General features: G+C 37.5%; 1 protein-coding gene across 1 annotated transcript in view; it reads right to left on the reverse strand.

Moving 5' to 3' along the window:
- The window catches only part of ADGRV1 (adhesion G protein-coupled receptor V1), a 549981-nt gene that overhangs the window by 272787 nt on the left and 252453 nt on the right, over positions 1–24741 (reverse strand). Inside the window, exon 83 of the mRNA XM_044265783.1 lies at positions 24130–24230. Within this exon, the coding sequence (XP_044121718.1) occupies positions 24130–24230 (101 nt within the window). The remainder of the gene's footprint in view (positions 1–24129; positions 24231–24741) is intronic.

Genomic DNA, 24741 nt, shown 5'->3' on the forward strand with positions numbered 1-24741 from the left:
AAAAGAAAACACAGACAGTATCAGCAACCGGATTGCCAATACCGTCTAAGTATGACTACTGCGATCCTAAAATCAGGACAGGGGATCATGGGATTGGTACTGGCCATGTTGGAGTTAATGAGCCCTTGGCCAACCCATTTCAATGTTACCAAGGGCAGGGAATAAGTAACACCACCATTTCTTCTTTACTTTTCCGTAGCATGCAACTAGCCTAAAGATCCTAGTATTTATTAATTCCTGAAAACAACAGGTTAAGACAAGTAGGCCCAGACAAATTATGAGGCAGATTCATTTCTATTTCTCAATTTATATTCTGTTAGCCCAATCCCACCCTAGCAGTCCACATTTCCACATTTCTCTGTTTGGAACTGTCACAACTGCATTGTTACCTGTGTCTAACAAACCAACTTCATAACTCTTCCTTTTATCACTTCTCAAAGCTCATTGCATTTCATGTAGGGTTGTGTAATAACAAGTTGATCGTACAATTTTTATATGTTGATGAGTTTGCTATCACCCACAAATTTGCATCTTAACAGGACATTTGTGGATACAAACTTTAATTTGAAGGAACTGAGCTAGAGTTGGAATATTCCTATATCATTACAGAGAAGATATACTAAGTATGGAGATAATTTTAATAATCCTTAATCCACATCACACAGATTGCTATCTATTTCACCTGTAAAGTCTCCACGGTTCAAGAAGTCTTTGAGTTAATAGCCTTGGAGCAAGCAACCATTTAAAAGTGAAGCCAAGAGATCGTAAATTACTTCATAAAGTTGATTTCATGTTGTGGGAATAGCTGAAAGAAATTTTTTTTAATATTTGAATTAATTAATTAATTAATTAGTGGCATGCAAGTGGTGGGGGAGGAGCAAAGAGAGAGGGAGAGAGAGAATCTCCAGTAGACTCCACAGTGAGTAGAGCCCGAGATCATGACCTGAGTTGAAATCAAGAGTTAGATACTCAACTGACTGAGCCACCCAGGTGCCCCTTGAAAGAGATCTTGAACAACAAATATATCTATGAGTCTGCCTTGTAAAAAATCTATACAAAACCCAAAGATTTTCTTTACTAAAAAAATAAAGTGGGAAACAGTCAGTAAATAATGAGTTACAAATCAAAGACCATTACGTACAAGGCAATCAACACAAATGTGTAGAGGAACCAGATATAAAAGAACATGGGACCAGGAGGTCCACAATGAACATTCAAATTCAGTTTCTGGAAAACACTGTGAGACTACACATATCACATCTATGAGCCCACTACATTCCTAGGACCTCAGTATCCCTGCATTAAACTCCCCACTCCACTGTACAACAGAAATTAAAGTAGGGCTAAGATGCTCTAATTGCAAGGGAAATGAAAGAAATATCTAGTAGGATTTTGAACTATTCTGGATTTCTCATGACTGAAGGGTTTACCAGAACGTAGAACTTTCAGTGCTAATACCAGGACAGTCAAAAGGCTTGCTCTGTGCTTTGGGGCTACAGGAAGAAAATAATAATGTGGGGTCTACTTTCCACAAAAAGTTGAAACTGGTAGCTTGGTTTGAAAAAAATGGTCAGGTAGCACATCAGAAGGCAGAGTAATCACCAAGGTATTCTTCAAACAGTAGCTAGACTGATAAGGCAATCAACTATCAAAAGGCACCCAGTATATGTGTCACTGACATTATCTTTTCACTATCTCACACAAAAACAACACTGTGAACGTGTATTAGCAGCTCTGGAAGAGATCATGTTATGAAACAAAAAGAATCAGAGGCAACGAAATGCCCGGTAATGTCGAAACCAACATCCTGAAGTCAAATGAGATCATTGTTCTGTAATTTAAAAACAGGATAATTTCATAATACATGTAGAAAGGAATAATTAAAGGAATTGGACTAGTTGTCTAGGGTAGTGGCCCTCAAATGGGGGTGATTCTGACCCCCCAGAAGCACATGATTACACGTGAGGACACCTCTCGGTGTAACAACTAGGGAAATGGGTGCTACTGGCATTGAGTGAGTAAGGGCCAAGGATTGTGCGAAACATCCTACAGAGCAGTCTCTCACAACAAATTTTCTGTCCCAAAATGTCAATTGTGCTAAGATTAAGAAATCCTATGCATGGCTACAAAACTTGTAAGAAAAAAAAAAAAGTACTTAGTTAATGTCAAAAAGGTTAAAGGGCATGAGAAGTACTTTTATTTTATGAGTAATTCCTCAGTTGATGAGGGACAAAAACCAGAGAGAAGGAGAAAAGCAATGAGGAATAAGTAATGCTAAGGATGGTGAATGAAATAGGAGCCGTGCAAGGAGAAGAAGGGGTCTCATGTACCACACCACGGCCATTCAGTTCACTGTGACCTCCACCCTGCAAATCAACACCCACAGAGCCCATCAATCTTCCCCCCAAGAGTGTGCAGCGTTACTCTCACCTCTAAAACTCACCTCTTCATGTCACAGTTCTGTTAGTAAAAGCACGAAGTGCATGTGGGCACATCTGACAGTCACCAAATGCAGGGTAAGAATGACGGCCTTAAGGTGGGGAGTTAGGAAAAGTGGGTGTGAGAAGGTGAAATGCCAAAGAAGTAAAAAAAACGCAAGCATTGGCAGTTAGAAAGAGGTCTATTCTGCACATATGCAAATAAATTTCAGCTGAGGGAGAAAGGTAGCATTATACCAATATTGCTTCCAGTTAAAAATGGAAGCTGTAACCAGAAACCAGGTATCACAAGAGTGACAAGTTCTTAAAAGGATCATGATTGAAAATAAAAATGTTCCACGTACTGAGTAAGAACCTGAAGATCAGCACATCAACATGAGATTTTAGATCTATTGAAATAGTAGAAAAAGAGAAAAAAAAACAAGTAAGTGTTTAGGAATGAATCTATACTTGCTGCCTCTCCAGTACAGCATCCCCTCCAGGCCTGAAAGACCGTGTATCTGTTCTAGAAGACAGAAGCAACACATGGTCTACCCTCTGGTTCCCAAAGATGAACATGTAATTTTTAGTATAATATCTCTATCACTAAAGATCTGTTTAGAGTTCAGCTGAAAATATTTTAGAAAGAATCACAATTCTTCACAATTGTATCTTTGGACAAACAAAATCAATTCAGAGATAACTGATGCTAACAGTTTTAGGCATAGACCCACTAAGATTATGTTCAAAGCCAATCATAAGTTCAAGGTGGAGACAGATTTTTTTTTCCCCTCCTGAACTGCCATTTTGATGAAAATATGACTGTCAAAAATATCTACCTTAATTCAAAGATCTTGAGTTATTAATAGCATAATATATAATAGGGTCACAGATATTTTTTGAAGTGAGGATTTTTTTTTTAAGATTTTATTTATTTTATTTGACAGATAGAGATCACAAGTAGGCGGAGAGACAGGCAGAGAGAGGGAGGAGGAAGCAGGCCTCCTGCTGAGCAGAGAGCCCCATGCGGGGCTTGATCCCAGGACCTTGGGATCATGACCTGAGCCGAAGGCAGAGGCCTCAACCCACTGAGCCACCCAGGTGCCCCTGAAGTGAGGATTTTTAATTTAACATGATTTTGAGGATATTTATTGATGTAATTTTTAGAATTTTGGAAACACAATTTGATTCATGTTAAAAATCCTTTATAAATATTAAATTATGTACTTTTTCATGGATTAAAAACATCTGTGTACTTTTGGATATTGCTGCTCATCTTCCATAAGACATATTATCAGTGTATGCTACTGAACACTGCATGATCCAGTAACTCCTTTACTGCGTAATTACCCGAAGAAAACAAGAACACTAATTCCAAAAGATATATGCATCAGCATTATCTATAATAGGCAAGATATGGAAGCAACCCAAGGGTTGAATGGATCAAGGAGATGTGGTACACACATGTACACACGCGTGCGCGCGCACATGCGCGCGCGCACACACACACACACACACACACACAGGAATATTACTCAGCCATAAAAAAGAATGAGATCTTGCCATTTGCAACAACGTGAATAGATCTAGAGGGTAAAATGCTCAGTGAAGAAAGTTAGACAGAGAAAGACAAATACCATATGATTTCAGTCATCTGGAATTTCAGAAACAAAACAAACAAACAAAGAAAAAAGAGACCAAAAAAGACTCCTAAATACAAAGAACAAATCTAGTGGTTGCCAGAAGGGAGGTCGGAGGTTGCGGGGGGGGGGATGGATGAAACAGATAAAAAGGATTAAGAGCACATTTATCATCATGAGCACTGAGTAATGTATAGAATTGTTGAAATCTTATATAGTAAACCCAAAGCTAATATAACACTGTATGTTAATTACACTTGAATAAGAGATTTTTTTCAAAGGTGCTCATTTTCTATATGTAAAACGCCAACACAGAGAGCAATTTATCATGTCTGAGCAGGTAAGCAATGAGTGCATCCAAAGGCCTGTCTGGGCACAGGTGGAGCTTTCCCATCCAGAACAAGGCTTTCTTGAAAATTTTAAATGGAAAATAGCACAGAAAGGAGTTTTTAAAAGTTTATCATGAAAAAAATATATAGGTATATGTGTAGTAAAAAAAAAAAACAAACCCTGTAATATAAGACTTAAGATGTAAATCTAGGCGTTAGACCAGGGGTAAGTTTATTTGTCTCCATATTGTAGAATGGAGATTTAAAAAAAGGTACAATATGTGATTCTCAACAGAGTATTCAATAATGTTATTTCCTATCTAGCCCTCTAAAATGAGTGAGAATGACACACAAAAAAGCACTGGAGAGCTTTGTAAAACTGGTTTCAGAAATGAGAAAAATCTTTGTTTTAAAATAATTATACTTAATCAAAATATCAAATTAAAATTAAAAAGACTAAATTTTAAAATCTAAAAATAGCTTTCTAGTGGAGGCAGACATATTAATGGAAAAGGTCACTGCTTTAAAACCTTTGAAGAAATCTGTAATTTTCCCCCATACATGAATTTTAGAACTTCTTCCAATGGCTTAATCCTTGGTAAAGGTTAGCTTATATTCAGAAGTGAAATTTAAGTTTGCCCCACATTTTATTCTTTACACCTCTTTTTTGCAATCTCTACAATTTCCCAAATTTGTTTTCCACAATTTGCAGCAATACTATAAAAAAGCAAAGAAATATTATAAATTCTGAACATCACTCACACACCCAATCTTCATTCTTTACTGTGAACTACAGGCCAAAGTCTACCTCTCTTCAATTATCCAATGAGATGAATTTTATGGAAAAATACAAGATTAAAAAAAAAAACTTTTCTAAGACTTTTAATGAAGGTTTGTGATCAGACAAGTCTATTAAATGGTAGCACCTTTAATGAGTACTTAAATTATATTGTTAACAGCCCAATAATTAGACCCTTGGCCACACACACACACACACACACACACACACACACGTAAAAGTAACAGGGGTATAACTTCCCGCAACACTGGTTACAGGGCCTCTGGTCTTAGCTATTTTTTGTTCTTTCCCATTAACTTGATTAAGCCAGAAATAATGAGCAAATGTGAACCCTTCCTGGAGTGCATCATTTAATTTCTTTTCAAAAATTACACAGGTGGAATCCAGCAGTGCACTAAGTAGAATCCAAGAAATACAAAATATTCCATCAATTATCAACGAAGGATGGGTGCATAACAAGGTACATACATGAGATATCCATACGTATATGCATATTTATATACATTTGTGGGTAGTTTCATGGAAAAAAGATTAAGACACATACATGGGTTCAAATCTTAGTCCTGCTTCATAGTTATGGTTTCTTGGGCAGATTTAATTATGCTCTGTGAGTCTCAGACTATAGAGCTATAAAATGAAGACATTAGTAATGGCCACTGATAGCACTACTGTGAAAATAAAACGAAGGGGCATATTTAAAGTCTCTGGATCACATCAGAAGCTCAAAGAGATTTGTTTTTCCTTATTTATTTATTTATTTATTTGGGAGAGGGAGTGGGGGAGGGGCAGAGAGAGAATCTTAAACAGGCTGTACACCCAGCACAGAGCCTGATGTGGGGCTCAATCTCATGACCCTTAGATCATGACCTGAGCTGAAATCAAGAGTCAGATGTTCAACTCACTGAGCTAGCCAGGTGCCCCTCAAAGGGAATATTATTAACAATACTATTACCCCTCTAAGAATTATATAAATAAAATGAAAACAAACAAAAACTACCTAAAATATCTCTAAAAATAATTGTTTAATTGAATTAAAATTAAATATATGCCACTTCCATTTGGGAAAATGAAGGGAAAAATTCAAATCAAAGAAGCTCAATTTAAAAAAATTAAATTTCAAGAAACAAGGCTAAATCTTGTTTAGGTGTGGGAGAAAGGCCATTCTACCTTTGATGAGGGGAATCAGTGCTTCCATAATCAAAATAACTATAGGTCACACATTTTAAAAGTAAAAAAAAAATTTTTTTAAACTTTAACAAAATAACTATATTATTCTCACGTTATAACCTTACTTATTTCCCTAAAACAAAAACTGCTTTTTCTTTTCAAATCTTTCAAATTTATAGCCAATTTTTACTGATACTTTTTTGCTTTCAAAATATGCACAGATTGCTCTTCAAATGCATATGTTAAGTGGGTTCACTTATGAATATAAGGGTCTATCTTTTCTTTGGATCTCAAACAATTTTTGGAATGACAGGGTGGGAATCTTAGGTTCTACTCCTAGAAGTGAGGTTGGAGTCCTAAACTTACTTTTGCGGGTGGATGCTTCCTTCCCTTCCTTCTGCAAATCTGCTTGCACAGTGAGACAAAAGGAATTAAAATCTTGTTTCAAACATGGCTGAGTCTGTAACCTTTGTCCTACAACACCTTACCCAAGTCATTCTCTACTTAACAGCTGAAGTGGGCTTATCCTGGGGAAAGAATTACTCACATGCAGCTGGTCAATGGTTTCTTTTCCATTTGTCCCAGTTTGTCCACAGAAGGAGATCTAACAAACAAAAGTGGTTAGAGTCCTCACCCTCAAGTAAATTATAATCTGTAAGTGGGAAAAAGTATAAATGTGCAACAAAAAATGGGTGACAACTCTACCACGTTTATTAAGCTAATTCCAAACTCTTGTTTTCTCTTGTTTCATATACCTATACACCCAGCACTCCTTAGATTGTAATCTTCTGGAGGACATGACTAGAACTACTTTAGGGTTTGTTGGTCAGATTATCTGTCTCATCTCACACAGATTTTAAACGTAACTGTAAACACAAGAGGTATTTATTAAAAATATGTCTTTTGGGGGTGGCTGGGTGGCTCAGTGGGTTAAAGCCTCTGCCTTCAGCTCAGGTCATGATCCCAGGGTCCTGGGATGGAGCTCCACATTGAGTTCTCTGCTCAGCAGGGAGCCTGCTTCCCCCTCTCTCTCTGCCTGCCTCTCTGCCTACTTGTGATCTCTCTGTCAAATAAATAAATAAATCTTAAAAAAAAAAAAAGTATTTCTTTGGCTTTTCATAACTACCCCCAAAGAAGTGTCAAGAAGGTACCCTTCAGAATGAGATCCTATTTAACATTTAGGACTAGATGTTCAGTACTCTTGAAATCACTATGTCTTTAAAAGGTACACAAAACAGCATTCTAATAGTGTTCTAAACCGCTTACTTCAGACTTCCAATTCCATGTTAAACTCAAGTGGTAAACAATGTTTTCCTCAAGTTGCTTCCTCTCTCATGGCCACCACTGACGCAGACGTTAGCTGGAAGAGAGGCCTCCAAGGATTAGGCAGCCTGCATTATACGTAACTTGGCAGCCACTTGTAAACTCCAAAGAGAGTAAACCAAATATCAGTGACCGATTGTGAAGCTGAATTGCTTCCTCTTTTCTAGTTTCTCACAAAACTGTTTGAATTCAGCTTCCCCTCTCCCTAACAGCAGCCACTTCTGACGGAAGTCTATTCTCTCAGACTTGCTTCTATTTAGGAGAAATTGCTTATATTGTTGTTCTCAGGCCTATTAATAACTTTAAAAAGAGGTACACATGCTGAATTTCAACAACAACACAAATATTTTCCTTTGGCATTTTCACTGTATTTCTCTATGTTCTGAATTCTATCTTTACCTTAAAAACATGAATTCAATAGTAGATTCACAAAAGGTAATATTACGGAAAATATACACAGGATATATTTCCTACAGTTAGACATTGGAGTTACCACAACTTCACTGCTGTGTTTTTCTGAAATTAGTCCTTGGGGCTTATAAAAGGGATATAAAGTATAGTGTTGTATTAATATTTTTATACAAGTTTAAATATTGTAATATATATATAACTACATTAAATCATACTGATATGGACCTTTCACATGGCTGCAGTAGATTGCATTTGAAGTATCATTGAAAAACAAACTTTATACTGGATTAGCTTTTTCCTGTTTCTTCCCTTGAACTAATAACAAAGAGCTCATTGGAGTTGTTTTGAGGAATTATTCTGTATGAAATAGCTTTTTATCTTAATGTGTAATAAGTGCTTCACTTTTAAAGAGGCATTACCTTGTGTATTATTAAAAGATTAAAAAAAAATCTTAAACCCTACAGAACCTGACACCTTACAGAAGAGAGACTTCTGATTTTTTTTGAGCTGTAGTATTGAACTAGATACAGTGGACTTTTCAGATTAGACTACTTAATATATTTCTAAGAAAAATGCTCATGAGACATGAAAATGTATCTGTGGTACCCAAATTCATATCTGTGAAAAACCTATAGAAAATTCTCATTCCAGGGCACCTGGGTGGCTCAGTTAAGCATCTGCCTTTGGCTCAGGTCATGATCCCAGGGTCCTGTGATCGAGCCCTGAGTTGGAAGGAGGGGGCAGCCTGCTTTTCCCTTTCACTTTACCTGCTGCTCCCCTTGTTTGTGCTCTCTCTCTGTCAAATAAATACATAAAATCTTTAAAAAAGAAAAAAAAAAAGAAATTCTCATTTCCTCAAATATTAGTTCTGCTCAGGTTTGGAGACTACTGCCCATCTTTTCCAAATCTGCCCGGAAGCAATTCTCCCTTCCTCGCCAGCAGCCCTTAACCAGCTGAACCATCCCTGAAGCCTTGCAAAATAAACAGAATATAGTCCAATAGAGAGGAAACCCTTTTGTATCACTAATCCCACCAGACACGGCCCATTCTTCTGCCTCTACTAATGTCTGTATTTTAATTATATGTAGATTCCACTTGGTAAAGATTTCTTATCTTTCAAGACAGCTGAAGAATTCTCATCTCTGTAAGAGATTTTTCTGACCCCACCCCTCACCCTGGATAGAATTAATAACTCCCTTTTTTCTTTTTTTTGTTCCCACTGTATCCTGTACAGGCTGTGATCATATCCCTGTAACAGTCTACTGCATTCATTTATTTACATGTTTATTCCCTTCCTAGTAGACTATGAATAGCTTGAGGATATATCTTATTTATCTTTATGTCTGTAATTCCTAGCAAAAAACCTTATATATTACATATAACACCAAATATTTGTGGAATGGGAACAATGAATAGTAGTTATGTACGAATAGATAAATTTAAATTGTGCTTCTACAAAAACTTCAGGAAAGATTCTCTTCTTTTCGTTAGCTAGAGAATAAATAGATTTTTCTGCTTCTCAGATTAAGACTCAAACAGGAGGAGACAGACAGACTTGCTTGCCCTCATCTGACTTTTCAATAATCAACCCTAACAAACACTTTCAAAAGAGTAGTCCCAAACTTAGAGTGAAAGGTTGGTGTGGACTTTTTGTATAATATAGGTCATTTTTCATGTGGTCTCTCAAGTATGTAATGAATGAACGGTAATGATGACCATGACATGAGTTAAAACAGTGGCAATCCAACTCTTCTGACTTCCTGAGGTTAATCTCTTAGATTCCTCTGGACTTTGTACCTCTGGGGAATAAAGAAACAATGTAAGCAATACCTACAAGCCTCTATTTATATAATTTAAGATGTTTATATTGCCCTACTAAAACAAATATTTATTGAACACTTCTCTACAGACTCAAGAAAACAAGGAAAATTAACTAACACTTTCACTTTTTATCTCAAGGTTTCCAAGGTATAAAACCACATTCCTTAGTCCAAAGACTTCAATTTTTAAAAAATATGTTTTGGGGGAAGGAAAACGGTTTTATGATTACTATGTCTCATCAGCTCATTTGTTTTCAAAATACCAAGCATTATAAGAAATGTTCTCAGCTATGCATAGGTTAAAAGGCTTTGAGAGTGGCGGGGGGGTGGGAGGTTGGGGTACCAGGTGGTGGGTATTATAGAGGGCACGGCTTGCATGGAGCACTGGGTGTGGTGAAAAAATAATGAATAATGTTTTTCTGAAAATAAATAAATTGGGGGAAAAAAAAGGCTTTGAGAGTGTGATACCCAGCAGAATAAACTCAGAAATGATCAGTAGTTTCATCATAATTGTAAACATCACCGAAACATAGCAGGATTGTTCATTATGTCTAGACATATTGTAATATGTCAGAATATTTCATCTCAGCCCTAATTCCAACATACTATCAATATGACAACTTGTTACTTATATCCTCATTTTAATAGCCCACATTATCTGCCTTGGCACTATAGACATTTATGAGTTAATTATTTGTTAAAATTAGCTATTACAGTTAGTTATTATCTATACTGAGTATCTACACTGAATCTTTTATTATGTTCAGTTAGCCAACATCGTAAGTTTTTGGTGTAGTGTTCAACGATTCATTCATTGTATAACACCCAGGGCTCACTCAACCTAACACAAAATATTATTATTATGGAATACAGAGAGATCTTATTTAAGAAAACTCTTCTGTGTTCTCGAATGGTGTTCTCTCATTTTTAACTCTGTTTCTCAATAAGAAGTTTAAAAAGCTGCTTTAAGCACCAACTCCCTGTCTTCGTACTTTTGTCCACAAGATTCAGAAACCTTCACATCTGCCATCCAAGTCACTTGCTGGAACATCTCCCTGAACTCAGGAAGCAAGTTTCCAGAAGTCTGCCTCTCACTTCTAACTCCCCATCAGCTGCCCCCACACCCCTCCCAATGCTGGGCCTCTGTGGTCAGCTGTTTCAGGCTTCTGAAGAAAGAACAGGCTGTCAGAGTAGCCAGAGATTTCTTGAAGTTCCTAATCAGACATCAGAATGTGTTTTAACATGAAGAAAAATTACTAAGTACAATTAGGATCCATAATAACCAGATTAAGAGTTGAATAGAATTGGGTGGCTGGCTTGGGTTCTTAACTTCTCATTACAACTATTTTTTCTGGAAAAACTAATTCTGACTTGAGTACCCTTTAATTACAAACCAAGAGTTATAATGTACTTTTTCTGTAAGCTGTGTTGTAGACCCCACAACATTACAATTCTTTAGTGAAATGAATAATCTTTTTAAATTCTGATTTTTCTTTAAGGAATTGAGCTCATTTTCATGAGAAAATGGTGCTAACTTAGTTTTAAATGGCTGAAGATTTTTTTTTTTTTTTTTAAGGAGCAAGCCTACAATTTTCTTGTACCTGATTGTTTTTCTCATTATTTTAACCAGTTCTTATTGAAAATCTAGTATGCGCCAAAAAACTTTTTTTGGGTGCTAGAAACACTGCAATGAATAAGACAGGCAATTCCTGACCCAATGGAATTACTTTTTTTTTTTTTTAAGATTTTATATATTTATTTGACAGGCAGAGATTACAAGTAGGCAGAGAGGCCGGCAGAGAGAGAGGGGGTAGCAGGCTCCTTGCTGAGCAGAGAGCCCGATGTGGGGCTTGATCCCAGGACCCTGAGATCATGACCTGAGCTGAAGGCAGAGGCTTTAACCCACTGTGTCACCCAGGCGCCCCCCAATGGAATTTCTATTCTAAGAGGTGAGAAGTAGGAAGTGAGGAAGGGGACAGAAGATAATAAACAAACAAGAGAACCCAGATACTTATTTATGATATAAAATAAACAGTGATGTGGTATTGTGGGGCAGGGGGCTGCTCAGGGAGGCTGTTCTAAGGTGATAAAAGTATGAGCTGAGTGTGAAGGATGGATGGATGAATAAATTTATGAATAAGTAAACACTGGTGCAGAACTGTCCAGGCTTGGGGATTAACTGGAATCCAGAACCCAGGACAAGAAGGAGGTGGCATGTTTTAGGAACTGACATTTGTCCACTGTGGCTGGTGCTGGGTCAGTGGGTGGAGACTGTAGGAGGTGAGATCAGAGTAGGTAGGAATGATCCTCAAGTGTCTGCTGGACAAAGGTCCAAAGTTCCTCTTTTTATAGGAAGTCACTTAGGTGGGAGAATGACTTGGGTGGATTAAGTCCTTTGAAAGGACTACTCTGGCTCCCGAAAAAAGAACAGATTGTAAACATGAGGGCCAGAGTAAAATCATGGGGAACAGTTTCAAGGCTACTGTAGAAGAGAGATAGTTTACAGGTACATAAAAACGATTGGGATAAACTCCAGAAGCATCGAGATAAAATACACTTAATTCCCAAATATAGTTAACTCCATGCATATTTTTTAAGAGGGAAATCCACACTGAAATATTTTTTTAATATAATGGAGAATATGAACTCAGAGTTTCACACTTTCATTTAACTTTGATTTCTGTATTCCTAAAGGGGCGAGGGCATAAAACCAACTGGAGTGTGGTTCAGAGGTGAGCTCTGGGGTTGTTATGGAATTTCTCCATTTCCACACCTAACCTCATAAGATCACTTACACATGCCATCTTCTGTAGATGAAATTTGGCTATGAAATGCACTTGGCTGTTGATATGTAACATGTAAATGTTTCAATTTGGCAATAACATTCACCCTTACAACCAAAACATAGTGCCTGAAACCAAGTTCCTCCCATCCCTGGCAGAACATAGAGTTTATGTACTTGGGAGACTGGATCCAAATGGAGGTTTGCTAGAAAGGTGATTCTAGACTCTACACAACTAACAAGCCTATAGGAAAGGGTGTTTTACTTTTACAACTGTTGTTATTTTGGCCCTCTTATTTACCATTTGGTATAGCATATGATATTTAAAAAAGGAATAGTTGTTGCTCAGGACCTTAAAACTTAGCTAGGTATATGGGCAACCAAACGTAAGACACTCTTTTTCGGTAGAGCAAGCAGCTAAGGCTCCAAGATGTGACTTTCTAGGACTTCCTGATGTATTTGTAAATTTAAGAACCAATTTTGTAAGGGCCCATCATTGAAAAGATTTACAAAAGGAAGCAGGATGTCAGAGAACTAAAAATGAGACCTAAGAGAGAGGAACTAACATGATGAGTATAGTAATAAATATTAGTTATACCTCAATAAAGCTAGAAAAAATAAAATTTATGGCAGCGATGGGTGCATAACCCTGCATATATTCTGAAAGTCAGTGAGTTATACACGTTAAATGGGTGAACTCTATAGTCTATGAATTGTATCTCAACAGAGCCGTTTTAAAAAACGTCTCCAAGAGATGATGCTCTTCCATTCCATGGAATGGGAGGAAAAGGCACCACAGCGGAGTTCTCTGATATACTTGGAAGAGAGGTGGGAAGGGAGAGCAAGGCTTGGAGCCACCTGACCTAGCTGAGATGGGATGGCGTAGGAGGGCAAATAACGTAATTTTTTGGGGTCTCCTATTTCTCCAGTGCAATGCGAGGCAATAAAAACAATACTGACCACCTCACAGTGTTGTAAGGGTTACAGGGAATTTATGCATATCACTGTTCATAGCAGGAAGTACGTAGCAGTACCAAGTGTTTCATCATGTAGTACTTCCGTGTTTTTGAAATAGAAGTCTATTTCAGTTTCCAAATGTATACACACACACAGGCACAAGCTTACATGACACACCCACTGTAAATAATATATATGTATTTTATGTTTTTCATATATAAAGGCATATATATTTTTAAAAAGACATGTATATGCCTATTTAAATATATTTATGAAAAAAATAAGACATCTCTATCTATCTAAATATACAGTTCTTAAGGTTTCAACAACTCAATACAAGCAGTAAAGACCCAAGCACTTAGAAAGTACTCAAGATTTGGGGGAGGGGGAGTCTCATCTTAAAAATATAAACAAAGCAAGGGTGCCTGGGTGGCTCAGTTGGTTAAAATGTTCGACTCTCGATTTCAGCTCAGGTCATGATCTCAGGGTCATGGGACTGAGTCCTGCATGGAGCCCCAGGTCAGGCTCTGTGCTCAGCGGGGAGCCTGCTTGAGATTCTCTCTCTCCCTCTTCATTTCCCCCCCTCACATGCCCCCCGCCCCACACGCCCCTGTGCTTACTCTCCTTCTGTCTCTCTAAAATAAATAAGTAAATCTTTAAAAAGCCTTTCTGGGATGGTACAATGAGAAGGGAGGCAACCAGAAAGATCGAGCTGTTTTAAAAGGGTGGGGCTGAACAGACTTTCCCCTTCCTCACAGTTGATTTTAAAAAACCTCAGGAACAAGAAACCGGGCTAGGTGCTCCAGAAGGCATTAAGAAGTGTTCAACACAGCAGAACCCAAAGGGCCTCTTCACTGCTCTGTGACAGCAGGAATCAACCTCGCTTTCCTCCTTTGCTCCCTTGTTCTCCAAGTCCTGTGTTTCAAGTTTTTATTTTTTTATTTTTTTGTAATTTATTTGACAGAGAGAGAGAGAGATCACAAGTAGGCAGAGAAGAAGGCAGAGAGAGAGGGGGAAGCAGGCTCCCCACTGAGCAGAGAGCCCGATGCGGGCCTCGATCCCAGGACCCTGAGATCAAGACCCAAGCTGAAGGCAGAGGCTTAACCCACTGAGCCACCCAGGGGCCTGTGTTTCAAGTTTTTTAAACACCATCTATTATCCCTTTAACAACTCTGCAAGGCAGGCATTCTTATTCTTCCAAAGACTTTTCTGATATGGCTCAGGGATAGTACTCCATTTGTCCTTTTAATTCCCAAATTGGGTCTCTTTCCCCTACACTCCATATTTGTTCCTTAAAATATTCATAAAAACAATTTTTCTCAGATGCTGATTTTCCTTAGTTAGGGACATGAAAAGTAGTCTTTTAAAAGTCAAGGATAGTTTATGCTTCTTAGGCTGTAATAGAAGATTCCAAACTGGTATTTTCTGGTAAAGTCTGGATTAGTCTCACAAATTTTCCTAGTAACAAAAGCCATGTTGCAAACATGATAATGTCACTGTAGCCTCATTCAGAATATTACTCACTCTTTCTGTTGCTTTGCTACTTCAGCACTTGGGAAAGTTTGAATTTCCCAGTAGTGTGACCACGATACTATTTTTGTATCTTCAGCGTCCACTTATTGTCAACTTAGGGAGAACAGTTTATGGTTGAGCTGAATTTTGCAAGCATGCTGGAAAAAAGGTGGATTTCTTTATGAAAATATTTAAGAATATATATAAAGAAAATGTGTACTGAAGAAGAAAGCAAAAATAAAATACATTATTTCTTCTGAAATTGGAATAAAATTCAAATTTTAAGATTTTTTAAAAATTTACTTATTTGACAGACAGAGATCACAAGTAGGCAGAGAGTCAGGCAGAGAGAGAGGAAGGGAAGCAGGCTCCCTACCGAGCAGAGAGCCCAATGCGGGGCTCGATCCCAGGACCCTGGGATCATAACCTGGGCCAAAGGCAGATGTTTTAATCTACTAAGCCACCCAGGCACCCCTAAGATTCAAATTTTAGCCTATCTGAATACCAACATCACTTTAATCCCTTCAAAGCACATACTTGCAAATAACTAATATTAATATTTTTTGTTGTAAAAACAACTAATCAGTAGTTACAAATTTTCTTCATAACTGACTGCAGAGTCACATATAAAGGCATCAAAGAAATTCGGATTCAAGAAATGGGAGAGGGGGAGCTCAAACTATAGCTCTAATCTTCTAGATGTAACATAATTAGGCTAGGCACACGAGCAGAGTGTCACTCATTTCCATGCAATCAAAAAGTATAAATAAAAACAGGGACCAGAGAGAAATGCACTAAATCTTATTACCCTTTCATCAGTTTTCTATAAAAGGTTCTATTTCAAAAGAGGAAAATACCAGGATGCCTGGGTGGCTCAGTCAGTTAAGCAGCTGCCTTCAGCTCAGGTCATGATCCTAGGGTCCTGGAATTGAGTCCTGCACCGAGCTCATCACTCAGTGGGGAGCCTGCTTCTCCCTCTGCCTGCTCTGCCTGCTCTGCCTGCTGTTCCCCCTACTTGTGCGTGCTCGCTCTCTCTCTGATAAATAAATAAATAAAATATTAAGGGAAAAAAAAAAAAAGAGGAAAATACCAATGAGGAGGGTGGGGAGAAGAGGGAAATCTCCCCCTTTTGGCTGCTGGTAGCTGGTAGCCCCAGGCTCCACCTTCCTTTCAGTGAGCTTTTTATGAACAGGGGCACCTGAGTTGCTCCCCTTCCAGAGCTGACTGTCCCCTTCCTTCAGCTGACAAACTTTTCTCAGGTGCGGGCTGATTTAGCCTTTCCCACATCTTCCCTACCCCTTTATCCTCTAACCTTTGCTGTCTCATTTTCGTCATCTCTCCAAAGTTTCCGGTGACCTTGTTCTTGCCAAATTTGAGGACTAATCTCCCACTGACGCTCAATCCTTCCATTTGAAACCTTTTCCCCTTCCTTGGCTTCAGGAAATTTAACTGTGCTTTAATTATCTGCATCTAATGATCCTTCTCATTCTATATGGCAGTGTTTTAAACACATGGGTTTGAAGCCAGACTGCCTGGCTTTGAATCTTTCTTCCAGCTGCCACATTCTACCAGTGACGGTTAAGACAGGTAATGGAACTTAGTCCCATTTTTCCATTTGTAAAATAGGAATGATGGCAGGTCCTGGCTCATCTGGTCATTACCACAATAAGGCAATACATGTAAATCACTGAGTGCAGTGAGTGCCACAAATGACATTAACTATGTGTATTCTATAATCACAAGTTCTCTACACAACCTGTCTCAAAGAACCTACTTCACGGTGTCACGACCTCCATGCCCATGTAGGTAACATCAAAACCACTAGCTTATGTGTGTTATGGAAACTTCAAACCCCTCAGGATACAAACTGCACAAATTCCATCTATTAAACCTTTTTGCCTTTTATATTTGAGTCAAATGAAACCACCAGTTTCCCAGGCACCTTAAAATCATCTACCTTCTTTGGTGATAGAGTAAACCTCGTTAATTCCTGATTTATGTGGCAGGATGCATAATGGTTAAAGGCAAGGATTGGAGCCTGGTTGCTTGTGCCCAATGACTGGTTCTGTCCCTTACAACTGTGTGACCTCAGGCAAGGAACTTACATTCTTCATACCCTGACTGCCCCATCCATAAAACAGGGGTGATATCAGTCCCTATATCATAATTCTAACCTCATAAGATACTTAATATTATATTAGCACTTATTAAACAATGTAAAATGTGCAATGTGGTCTTTTTATTGGTTTAAAGAGAGAAGTGAAATTCCAAAGCTTTCGTAAAGCAAAACAGGCAGTTTGGTTTTTTTTTTAATCAGTTCTTATTTTTTCCTTTGGATTCTCATTACTCCTACCATTGTCCAAGCTCACAACTCATCCTAACCAGATAAGGGTAAAACTGCCCTGTCCAGCTTCTCTAAACTCATCTCCCTAAATTCCAGCCTCTCATCTACTTTAATCCATTTTTCATTTGATCCCTAATTGCCAGATTAATCCTTAAAAACACCCCTTTCATACTGCACCTTTTTGGGCTGACGCCCTCACTCTCTCTCCATGCTCCTCAGGCAATATGAAACTGCCTCCCCTGTGGCTGGGGGATCTATTTCTTCCTCCACAGGTGCACGCCTCAGAGAAGTGGAATTCCCAGGTCCATTATAAACTCCATGCTTGATCCTTGATGTTTTCCCTTCCCAGAACGTGCCTCGTTCTTAGTCCTCACATCTTACACTTTCTTCAAAAACAAGGTCAATTCCACTTGCTCATGAAAACCTTCCAGCGGAACCCCCCGCCCCCAACCCAGTCCACGGCTAATGGAGTACTACACAGTAGACTAGAGAAGATGAGACTTGCGTTCATACTGGGTTCTTACAATGAGGTCACTGTTTTAGACGGTTATTTACATACTTCCTGTGTGCCTAGCTTGCCTGGAATTTCCCATTGCACAATCTCAAAACTGCGCATTATGGTAGATGAGTTCAAAGTGGCTGAGTTTGTGGACGAGTGATGATCCTCACCTGGGATAAGCAGGGTTTGCTTAAATTTTTTTTTTTTTAATTTCACTACATGAATGGGCACCAGTCATGAATGTGATATTATTTGGGCCATTAAGACTCAAACAGATTGGGGCTCCTGGGTGGCTCAGTGGATTAAGCCTCTGCCTTCGGCTCGGGTCATGATCTCAGGGTCCTGGGATTGAGCCCCGCGTCGGGCTCTCTGCTCAGCGGGGGGCCTGCTTCCCCCCTCTATCTCTGCCTGCCTCTCTGCCTCTGTGATTTCTGTCAAATAAATAAAATCTTAAACAAATAAAAAAAAATAAAATTTAAAAAATTTAAAAAAAGACTCAGAGTAATCAATTCGACTTAAGTGTATATTCATATCTGTATGCAGAATGCTCCTCATCCATGTTCACCAAATTAATCTCCACATGAAGAAAAGGCACAATCAAATACAGAATTTTTTGTATGAAAAATAAAAAAATAGATGCCTTACATACTTAGTACCATTTAAGTGGGGGCACTTTTGAGCTCCTTAGAAGAAAGAAGGACTTGGGGAGGGGCTGGCTACACTTTCTTTCTAGTGGTTTATTTTATGTCCAAAAACAACACTGAGAAGCTCTGCCAAGTATGAAATTCTATGAGAAAGACCAAAATAAAAGCCTAGTCTGTACTCTGAGTTGTACATTAGTTTGCTTATCTAAGTACCTTTCCTTTTCTTAGTAACCCAGGGTTGGGGCACAGGAGGGAGAGGACGAAACAAGAAAGAAAAAAAAAACAAAAAAAAACCAGCAGCAGAAGTCTTTCCTTCAAGAAAGACAGACAAATGTTCGTTAAGTAGTTTCATATGCAGTGACACTTTAAAAGAAATTTAAAAATTTAGTTAGCATTTCTTAAATAATTTTAAATAAAAAAATTTAGTTAGCATTTGTTAAATAATTTCTCATAGTCAAGGAAGTAGGTTGACGGTGTGGCTTTAGTAATAATAACAGCAAAAGCAGGCTTGGCAGCAACACAACCAGATTTCCTTGGGTCGTAACATGGTTAACCTAACTTCCTAACAAGCCCCGTCCAAAAACCCATCCTAGACTTACTGGTTCAGTATCTGAATTTTACTAAGATGCCAACGCGAAGTATATGAAACACTTTTCTAACCTACTTATTTACGTACTAACAAATAATCTTAAATGTTCTACTGAATAATGACCCTTTGTGTTTCTCAAGTACCCAATCGTCAAAGCATGATCCAATTTTGATCCTTGCATGTAAATTCTTAAATACTTTCCTTTAGTAATGAAAGCAGAAAAAACATAGGATACCCTGGTTACCAAGTGATAAACCAAAACTTTCTGCCAATGTTCTGATTAGTCGACACTTAATAATTTCTGTCGCATTCTGCTTCAATTGATAAAAATATACTGGTTAGATATATGTTTTCAGACTCTACACACACATAATGGCTTTCGCGAGCAGGCGGTCACAACCAAATAGTGCCAAGCTGAGGGAGAGAACCTGGGCCCTGCGGGAGCCAGAAGGAGTCTGTATTTGAGAGGTTACACATGGCTTCTGGCTTCATTCACATGTAGTCAATGATTCTCAGAGTCTCAAAGATACTAGATATTCAAAGCTAAAATGAGACAGGTTAGATTAAAGCAGAACCTGCTGGCAGGAATATGTGAGCAGCATTCTACCTGGGAAACAAAATGACAGGGCAAAACGACACCCCAATTGTTGCAGAATGAGAATACTGGGCAAACAATGATAGCCCAACCTCAGCTAACTACCAGAGAACAACCCTCTGAATTTTAAGGGAATTCCCTTGCCTTTTATTGAGGAGAAGGCCTATATAGTTAATACTCCTGCACATCCAAAGGCCATGAAAAACTTAAATTTAAGCATTTAAAATTCTCAGACATTCTCAACTGTCATCTGAATTCAGATAATGTATAGACTGGCTGGCAAATTTAATCATTGTTACATATATATTTTTCTAGGCAAATTTATTCTTTAGCTCCAAATTTTGTGCTTAAGACACATAAACAAACAAACAAACAAAAAAAAAACCAGAGGGAAAAGCCCCAAATATTTCCCTCTGTTAGGTTTACCAATCAGAGTAAATGCAGTTCTATCTTATCATGTTTTCTATGAGAAAACTTCTGTTCTTTTTTTAGATTTGGAGAATTGCTTTTCCTGACAGAACCCCCAGAACCAGGAACCCTGAACTGCAAACTTGTCCTTTGTCCTAGTTGTTTACCAGCCTTATCAGGGCACACATGGGTTGGCAATGTGATTCTAAGATAAAAATTCCAAAGATATAATTAGATGTTTTTCCGAGAAATATCACCCAATGCCATGAAAATTTGTTTGCTGCTTTTCACTTCATACTTGAAGTGAATGGTCTCACAATTTCTTGCCAGTTAGTAATTTTCTTCTAGGTAAGTGAGAAATATTAACTTGGCACTGAAGAAAAATACATACTTTTTAAAATAAGCAATACTGAAAATACAGATCTTATCTCAAAAACTTCTACCTGTGGCATTTCAATGAACACATATTTCAGTATAAATAACACACTTATTAAAAGTTATTCATAGCAAAAAATACAATGATGGAAACAATCTTATGCCCCTGAATTTAACATAAGTGATAAAGGACAGAAAATACATTCTAAGCTAGTGATGTACAAAGCTTTCTTAAAGCACCCTACACATTTATTTAATTCCAAACAAAACGGATTAAAAAAACAATAGTAAGAAGCCACAAATGTATATTTACTATGTTGCAGAAGAATACTCTCTAGCCCAAAGAAGTGCTATAAAAACATCTCTCAAGTTTTCTACTGAACTCCATTTTTGCTAGACTAAAAAAACCATTAAAAGAAAAAAAATCTTCTACTGCCACCTGCTGGTTATTTATAGTCAACGATTCTCAAAGATGCTAGAAAGACAAGCTACAGATTAAAGCAGAATCTTTTGGCTTTTAAAACAGGAATAATTTTTGGATTCTTGTTTACCTTCCTCCCATTTACAGACTACATATAATACATTTTATAATAAATTATGGATGTATAGTATAAGTATACATTTTTACATATGTTTCTAGTATAGAAGTAGAGCCAGAAGCTTATTTTCTTGATTCCTGCCTTGTTCATTGATTGACACCAAGTGCTCTGAAATAAGTCAGAAATTATCACATTTCCATTCTTCCCTTTCCCACAAAGGCCATTCAACCTAGTCAAGGTAAGCAATAAAGACTTAAAACTGAATGCTTTTGGCTGAGCTGTGAGAATTTGCAACCCAAACACTCCAGGCCAGCTAGAGAAGTTTCATTCTTGGAGCCAAAGAAGGATATAAGCCAAATATCTAATTCTGAAGACTTCTCAAAAGGAAAATCACACTCTAAGGATGTCAACATAACGTTGATGGAGGATTTTAAACGAGAGATCCGAGGTTGGACCTGGAACACCCCCCTGGCAAGATTCCGTAACTGGAGATATAAACACGATTTTAAAAATTCAGAAAGGGCGGACACAAGTTCCTGTAGTCAGCTTCATTTCTTTTTTTGGAGAGTCTGAGAATTTAAAAAAGCCTTTGCTAAGAGGTTTTCAGGGAAACAACTATTCTCTTTCATTTAGAGGGTATTTAAAAAATCAAAGCAGATAGGTAAACCATTTTGAGGAAACAGTACTTTCTCCATCAATGATATACCAATATTTCCTACCAAAATAAACCATGGAAACGATGTTTTCAGTGATTTCATGTCAGAAGCCACACATTATAGAATACTTCATGCCACATGGCTTCATCTATTCTAAAAATAAACCGAAAAACATGGATTTGACTAACCCTCTTCTCTAAAATTAATGTTAAGTATAACGTGAATCAGAAGGCAATGTCCCAACATATAAATCCTGGGTCCTTCTTTCGCATCCCTAGACATGAGCAAATTTGTCTGCTAGGACACTGAAGAGTTGTCTATAATTCTACAGTGCTATAATTAAGACTTGTACAAATTCTGCTGCCAAAAAATCACCAGAGTGGGTGGTGAATGCAGCCAAGTAAACTCTAATTATGGAAGGCGGGTTTTCTAAGATCTTACATACAAGAAGCAAAGGCAAGATCAGACAGCTAAGATAGGTTACCAAGGCAATATAAATAGCTTTGTCAAATTCAATGCAAGCCCCCTTTTGGGAACAGCTGTTACCTCCCCTAGCTCATAGGTACTTTCAAAAAACTCAATCTGGAATCCTCTACTTAGAGTCTGGCTCTTAATTGTTCCCCCTAAATTAAATTTACGAAATTTACAAGTGCCAATTTTCACTCCTGGGACCAAAAAAAGTCAGCAGGAGTCCAGTATCTCAGAGAATTTTTCATTTTATATTTTAGCTGCTCCACTGGTATTATTTAAAAAACTTCTGTTCAGAGTTCAATGAAATACTTTTAGCACTCTGAAGGACAGTATGCAAATCCTAAGTGTACAGCACAATTTACATAAATTGTACATAAATACATAAATATATGTACTTACATATATTTATTACATGTATATTACATATATATTACATGTATTTATTACATAAATAAAAATACATATATTCAATTTACATAAATTGAATATATGCATATAACCAGTAGCACCCAATCAAGAAATAGTGTTTTTTGTACTCCAGAAGGGTCCCAACTACCTAGAAAAGGGGAAATTTTGCTTCATAAAATAAATACAAAGTTCTCTCAATAATAATATTATATAATGTATTATTACTATCTGGACCTGTAATTGCAGCCTTCAAGTAGAAGTGATTATGCTTTTCCCCTTTGCTTATACAAACATCTATGCCCACCTCTCTCCTTATCAACAAACTGCATGAAACTCTCATTCAAGGTCCAGGTCAGACATCACCAGCTCTATGAAGACTTCCTGGACTTCCACAGAAAAATAAATTAAGCCATCATCTACATTCACAGAGTAGTTTGCAAATAGTCTATGTTCATAGTACACACACACACATGGTCTACTGTTCTAGGCTGTGAGTACCCCATGGAGAGAAAAGGCAACTAATTTTTCATCTTTTGATCTGTCCTCTGTGTTTAAACTGGGTTTTAAATTTTGTGCTGATGAATGACCACACGTTTCTCATGCTATTATCTTATGCAATGGACACTCGAATAGTTTTTCAGAAAAGAATGTCCTACTGAACCATGTTCCTTAATATTAAACAGAACAAAATACAGGTGGCTCTTGAACGACATGGGTTTGAACTGTGTGGGTACACGTACATGTGGATTTTTTTCAATAAGTAGAGTACTATAAATGTCTTTTTGTCATGATTTTCTAAAATAATGCTTTCTCTAGCTTGCTTTAGCCTAATAATGTGGCATTTAATACACATAACATATAAATATATGCTAATCAACTGTTTATATGACCTGTAGGGCTTAACAGTACACTATCAGTAGTTAAGTTTTGGGGGAGTCAAAAGATAAATGCAGATTTTTGACTGTATGGGGAGTTAGTGCCCTAACTCCTGTGTTTAAGGGTCAACTGAATATTATCCAGATATTTTAAATATGTATCATCTTAATGCCCTCCATATAAAAGGATTTGTAACAGAGCATATTTTATTCCAACAGATTAAAAACTATGCTAATTTTAATACATATACACATTAGTTATATATTTAGCATATATAAGTTGAGAATATGATGCTTTGTGATAAGAAGCAGCTATTTTCTTATAGGGGATGATAGTACAGTACTTTTCTGGAGAAAAACATTCATAAACTTTTGAGGCTCTGAAACTCTTTTTAGGCTCTGAAACTCTCATTTCCTCTTACCGTGCTCCTTCTCCATCCTCTGCTACAAAACGAAACAAGCTTACTTCAACTAAGTTGAAATTAAATTTTACTTATCCAACTCAGTTCAAGGGTCACAGAAGAAATATGAACATCTCATGAAAGGTAGAAATTCTGGAGCTCTCCTACCTGTGTACCTAAGCTGGCTGCCATCATGTGAGTCAGAAGTTTCGCTGCAAACATGGAAAATCTGGCACAGAAGATGTGGGAGAGAACAGCCAGGCAAAACCCTGTAAGAACAAAAAAAATTCCACGTGCAGTTTTACAATCCATGAACAAACAGTCGCACAGCAAAAATCTTCGGAAGGCCTATTGTCTGCCTCTGCTGCATAGTGTGGTTATCTGGCAATGATGATACTGCAATTTTAATCTACTCCATTTTATGTGACATATAAAATCTGCACACTGATCAACTAAGGCCAAAGGACAACTTTAATTTTCAAAGAGCCACATGTTCACTTCCTTAGTCAAAAGACTGTTCAAATCAAGCAGATTAATAATTTCATTAAACTTCCGGTTTTCTATGTTTCCATTAGACAAGTTATACTGCTTGAGAAAAGGTTCAAATTCCAACCTAACTTATTAAGAAGAGGTGGCTTGGCTACATAGAGATATTTAGGAAAGTGAAGAAGATTTTTTAGGCATAAACCTGTGAATGGTACGACTAAAACTCAGGCTCAGTAATTACCCCCTTTTTACCTAGTAGGAATAGTTATGTAATTACAACAGTGGTAATTATGA

This window comes from Neovison vison, chromosome 1 (genome assembly GCF_020171115.1).
Source record: "Neovison vison isolate M4711 chromosome 1, ASM_NN_V1, whole genome shotgun sequence".
NCBI lineage: Eukaryota > Metazoa > Chordata > Mammalia > Carnivora > Mustelidae > Neogale > Neogale vison.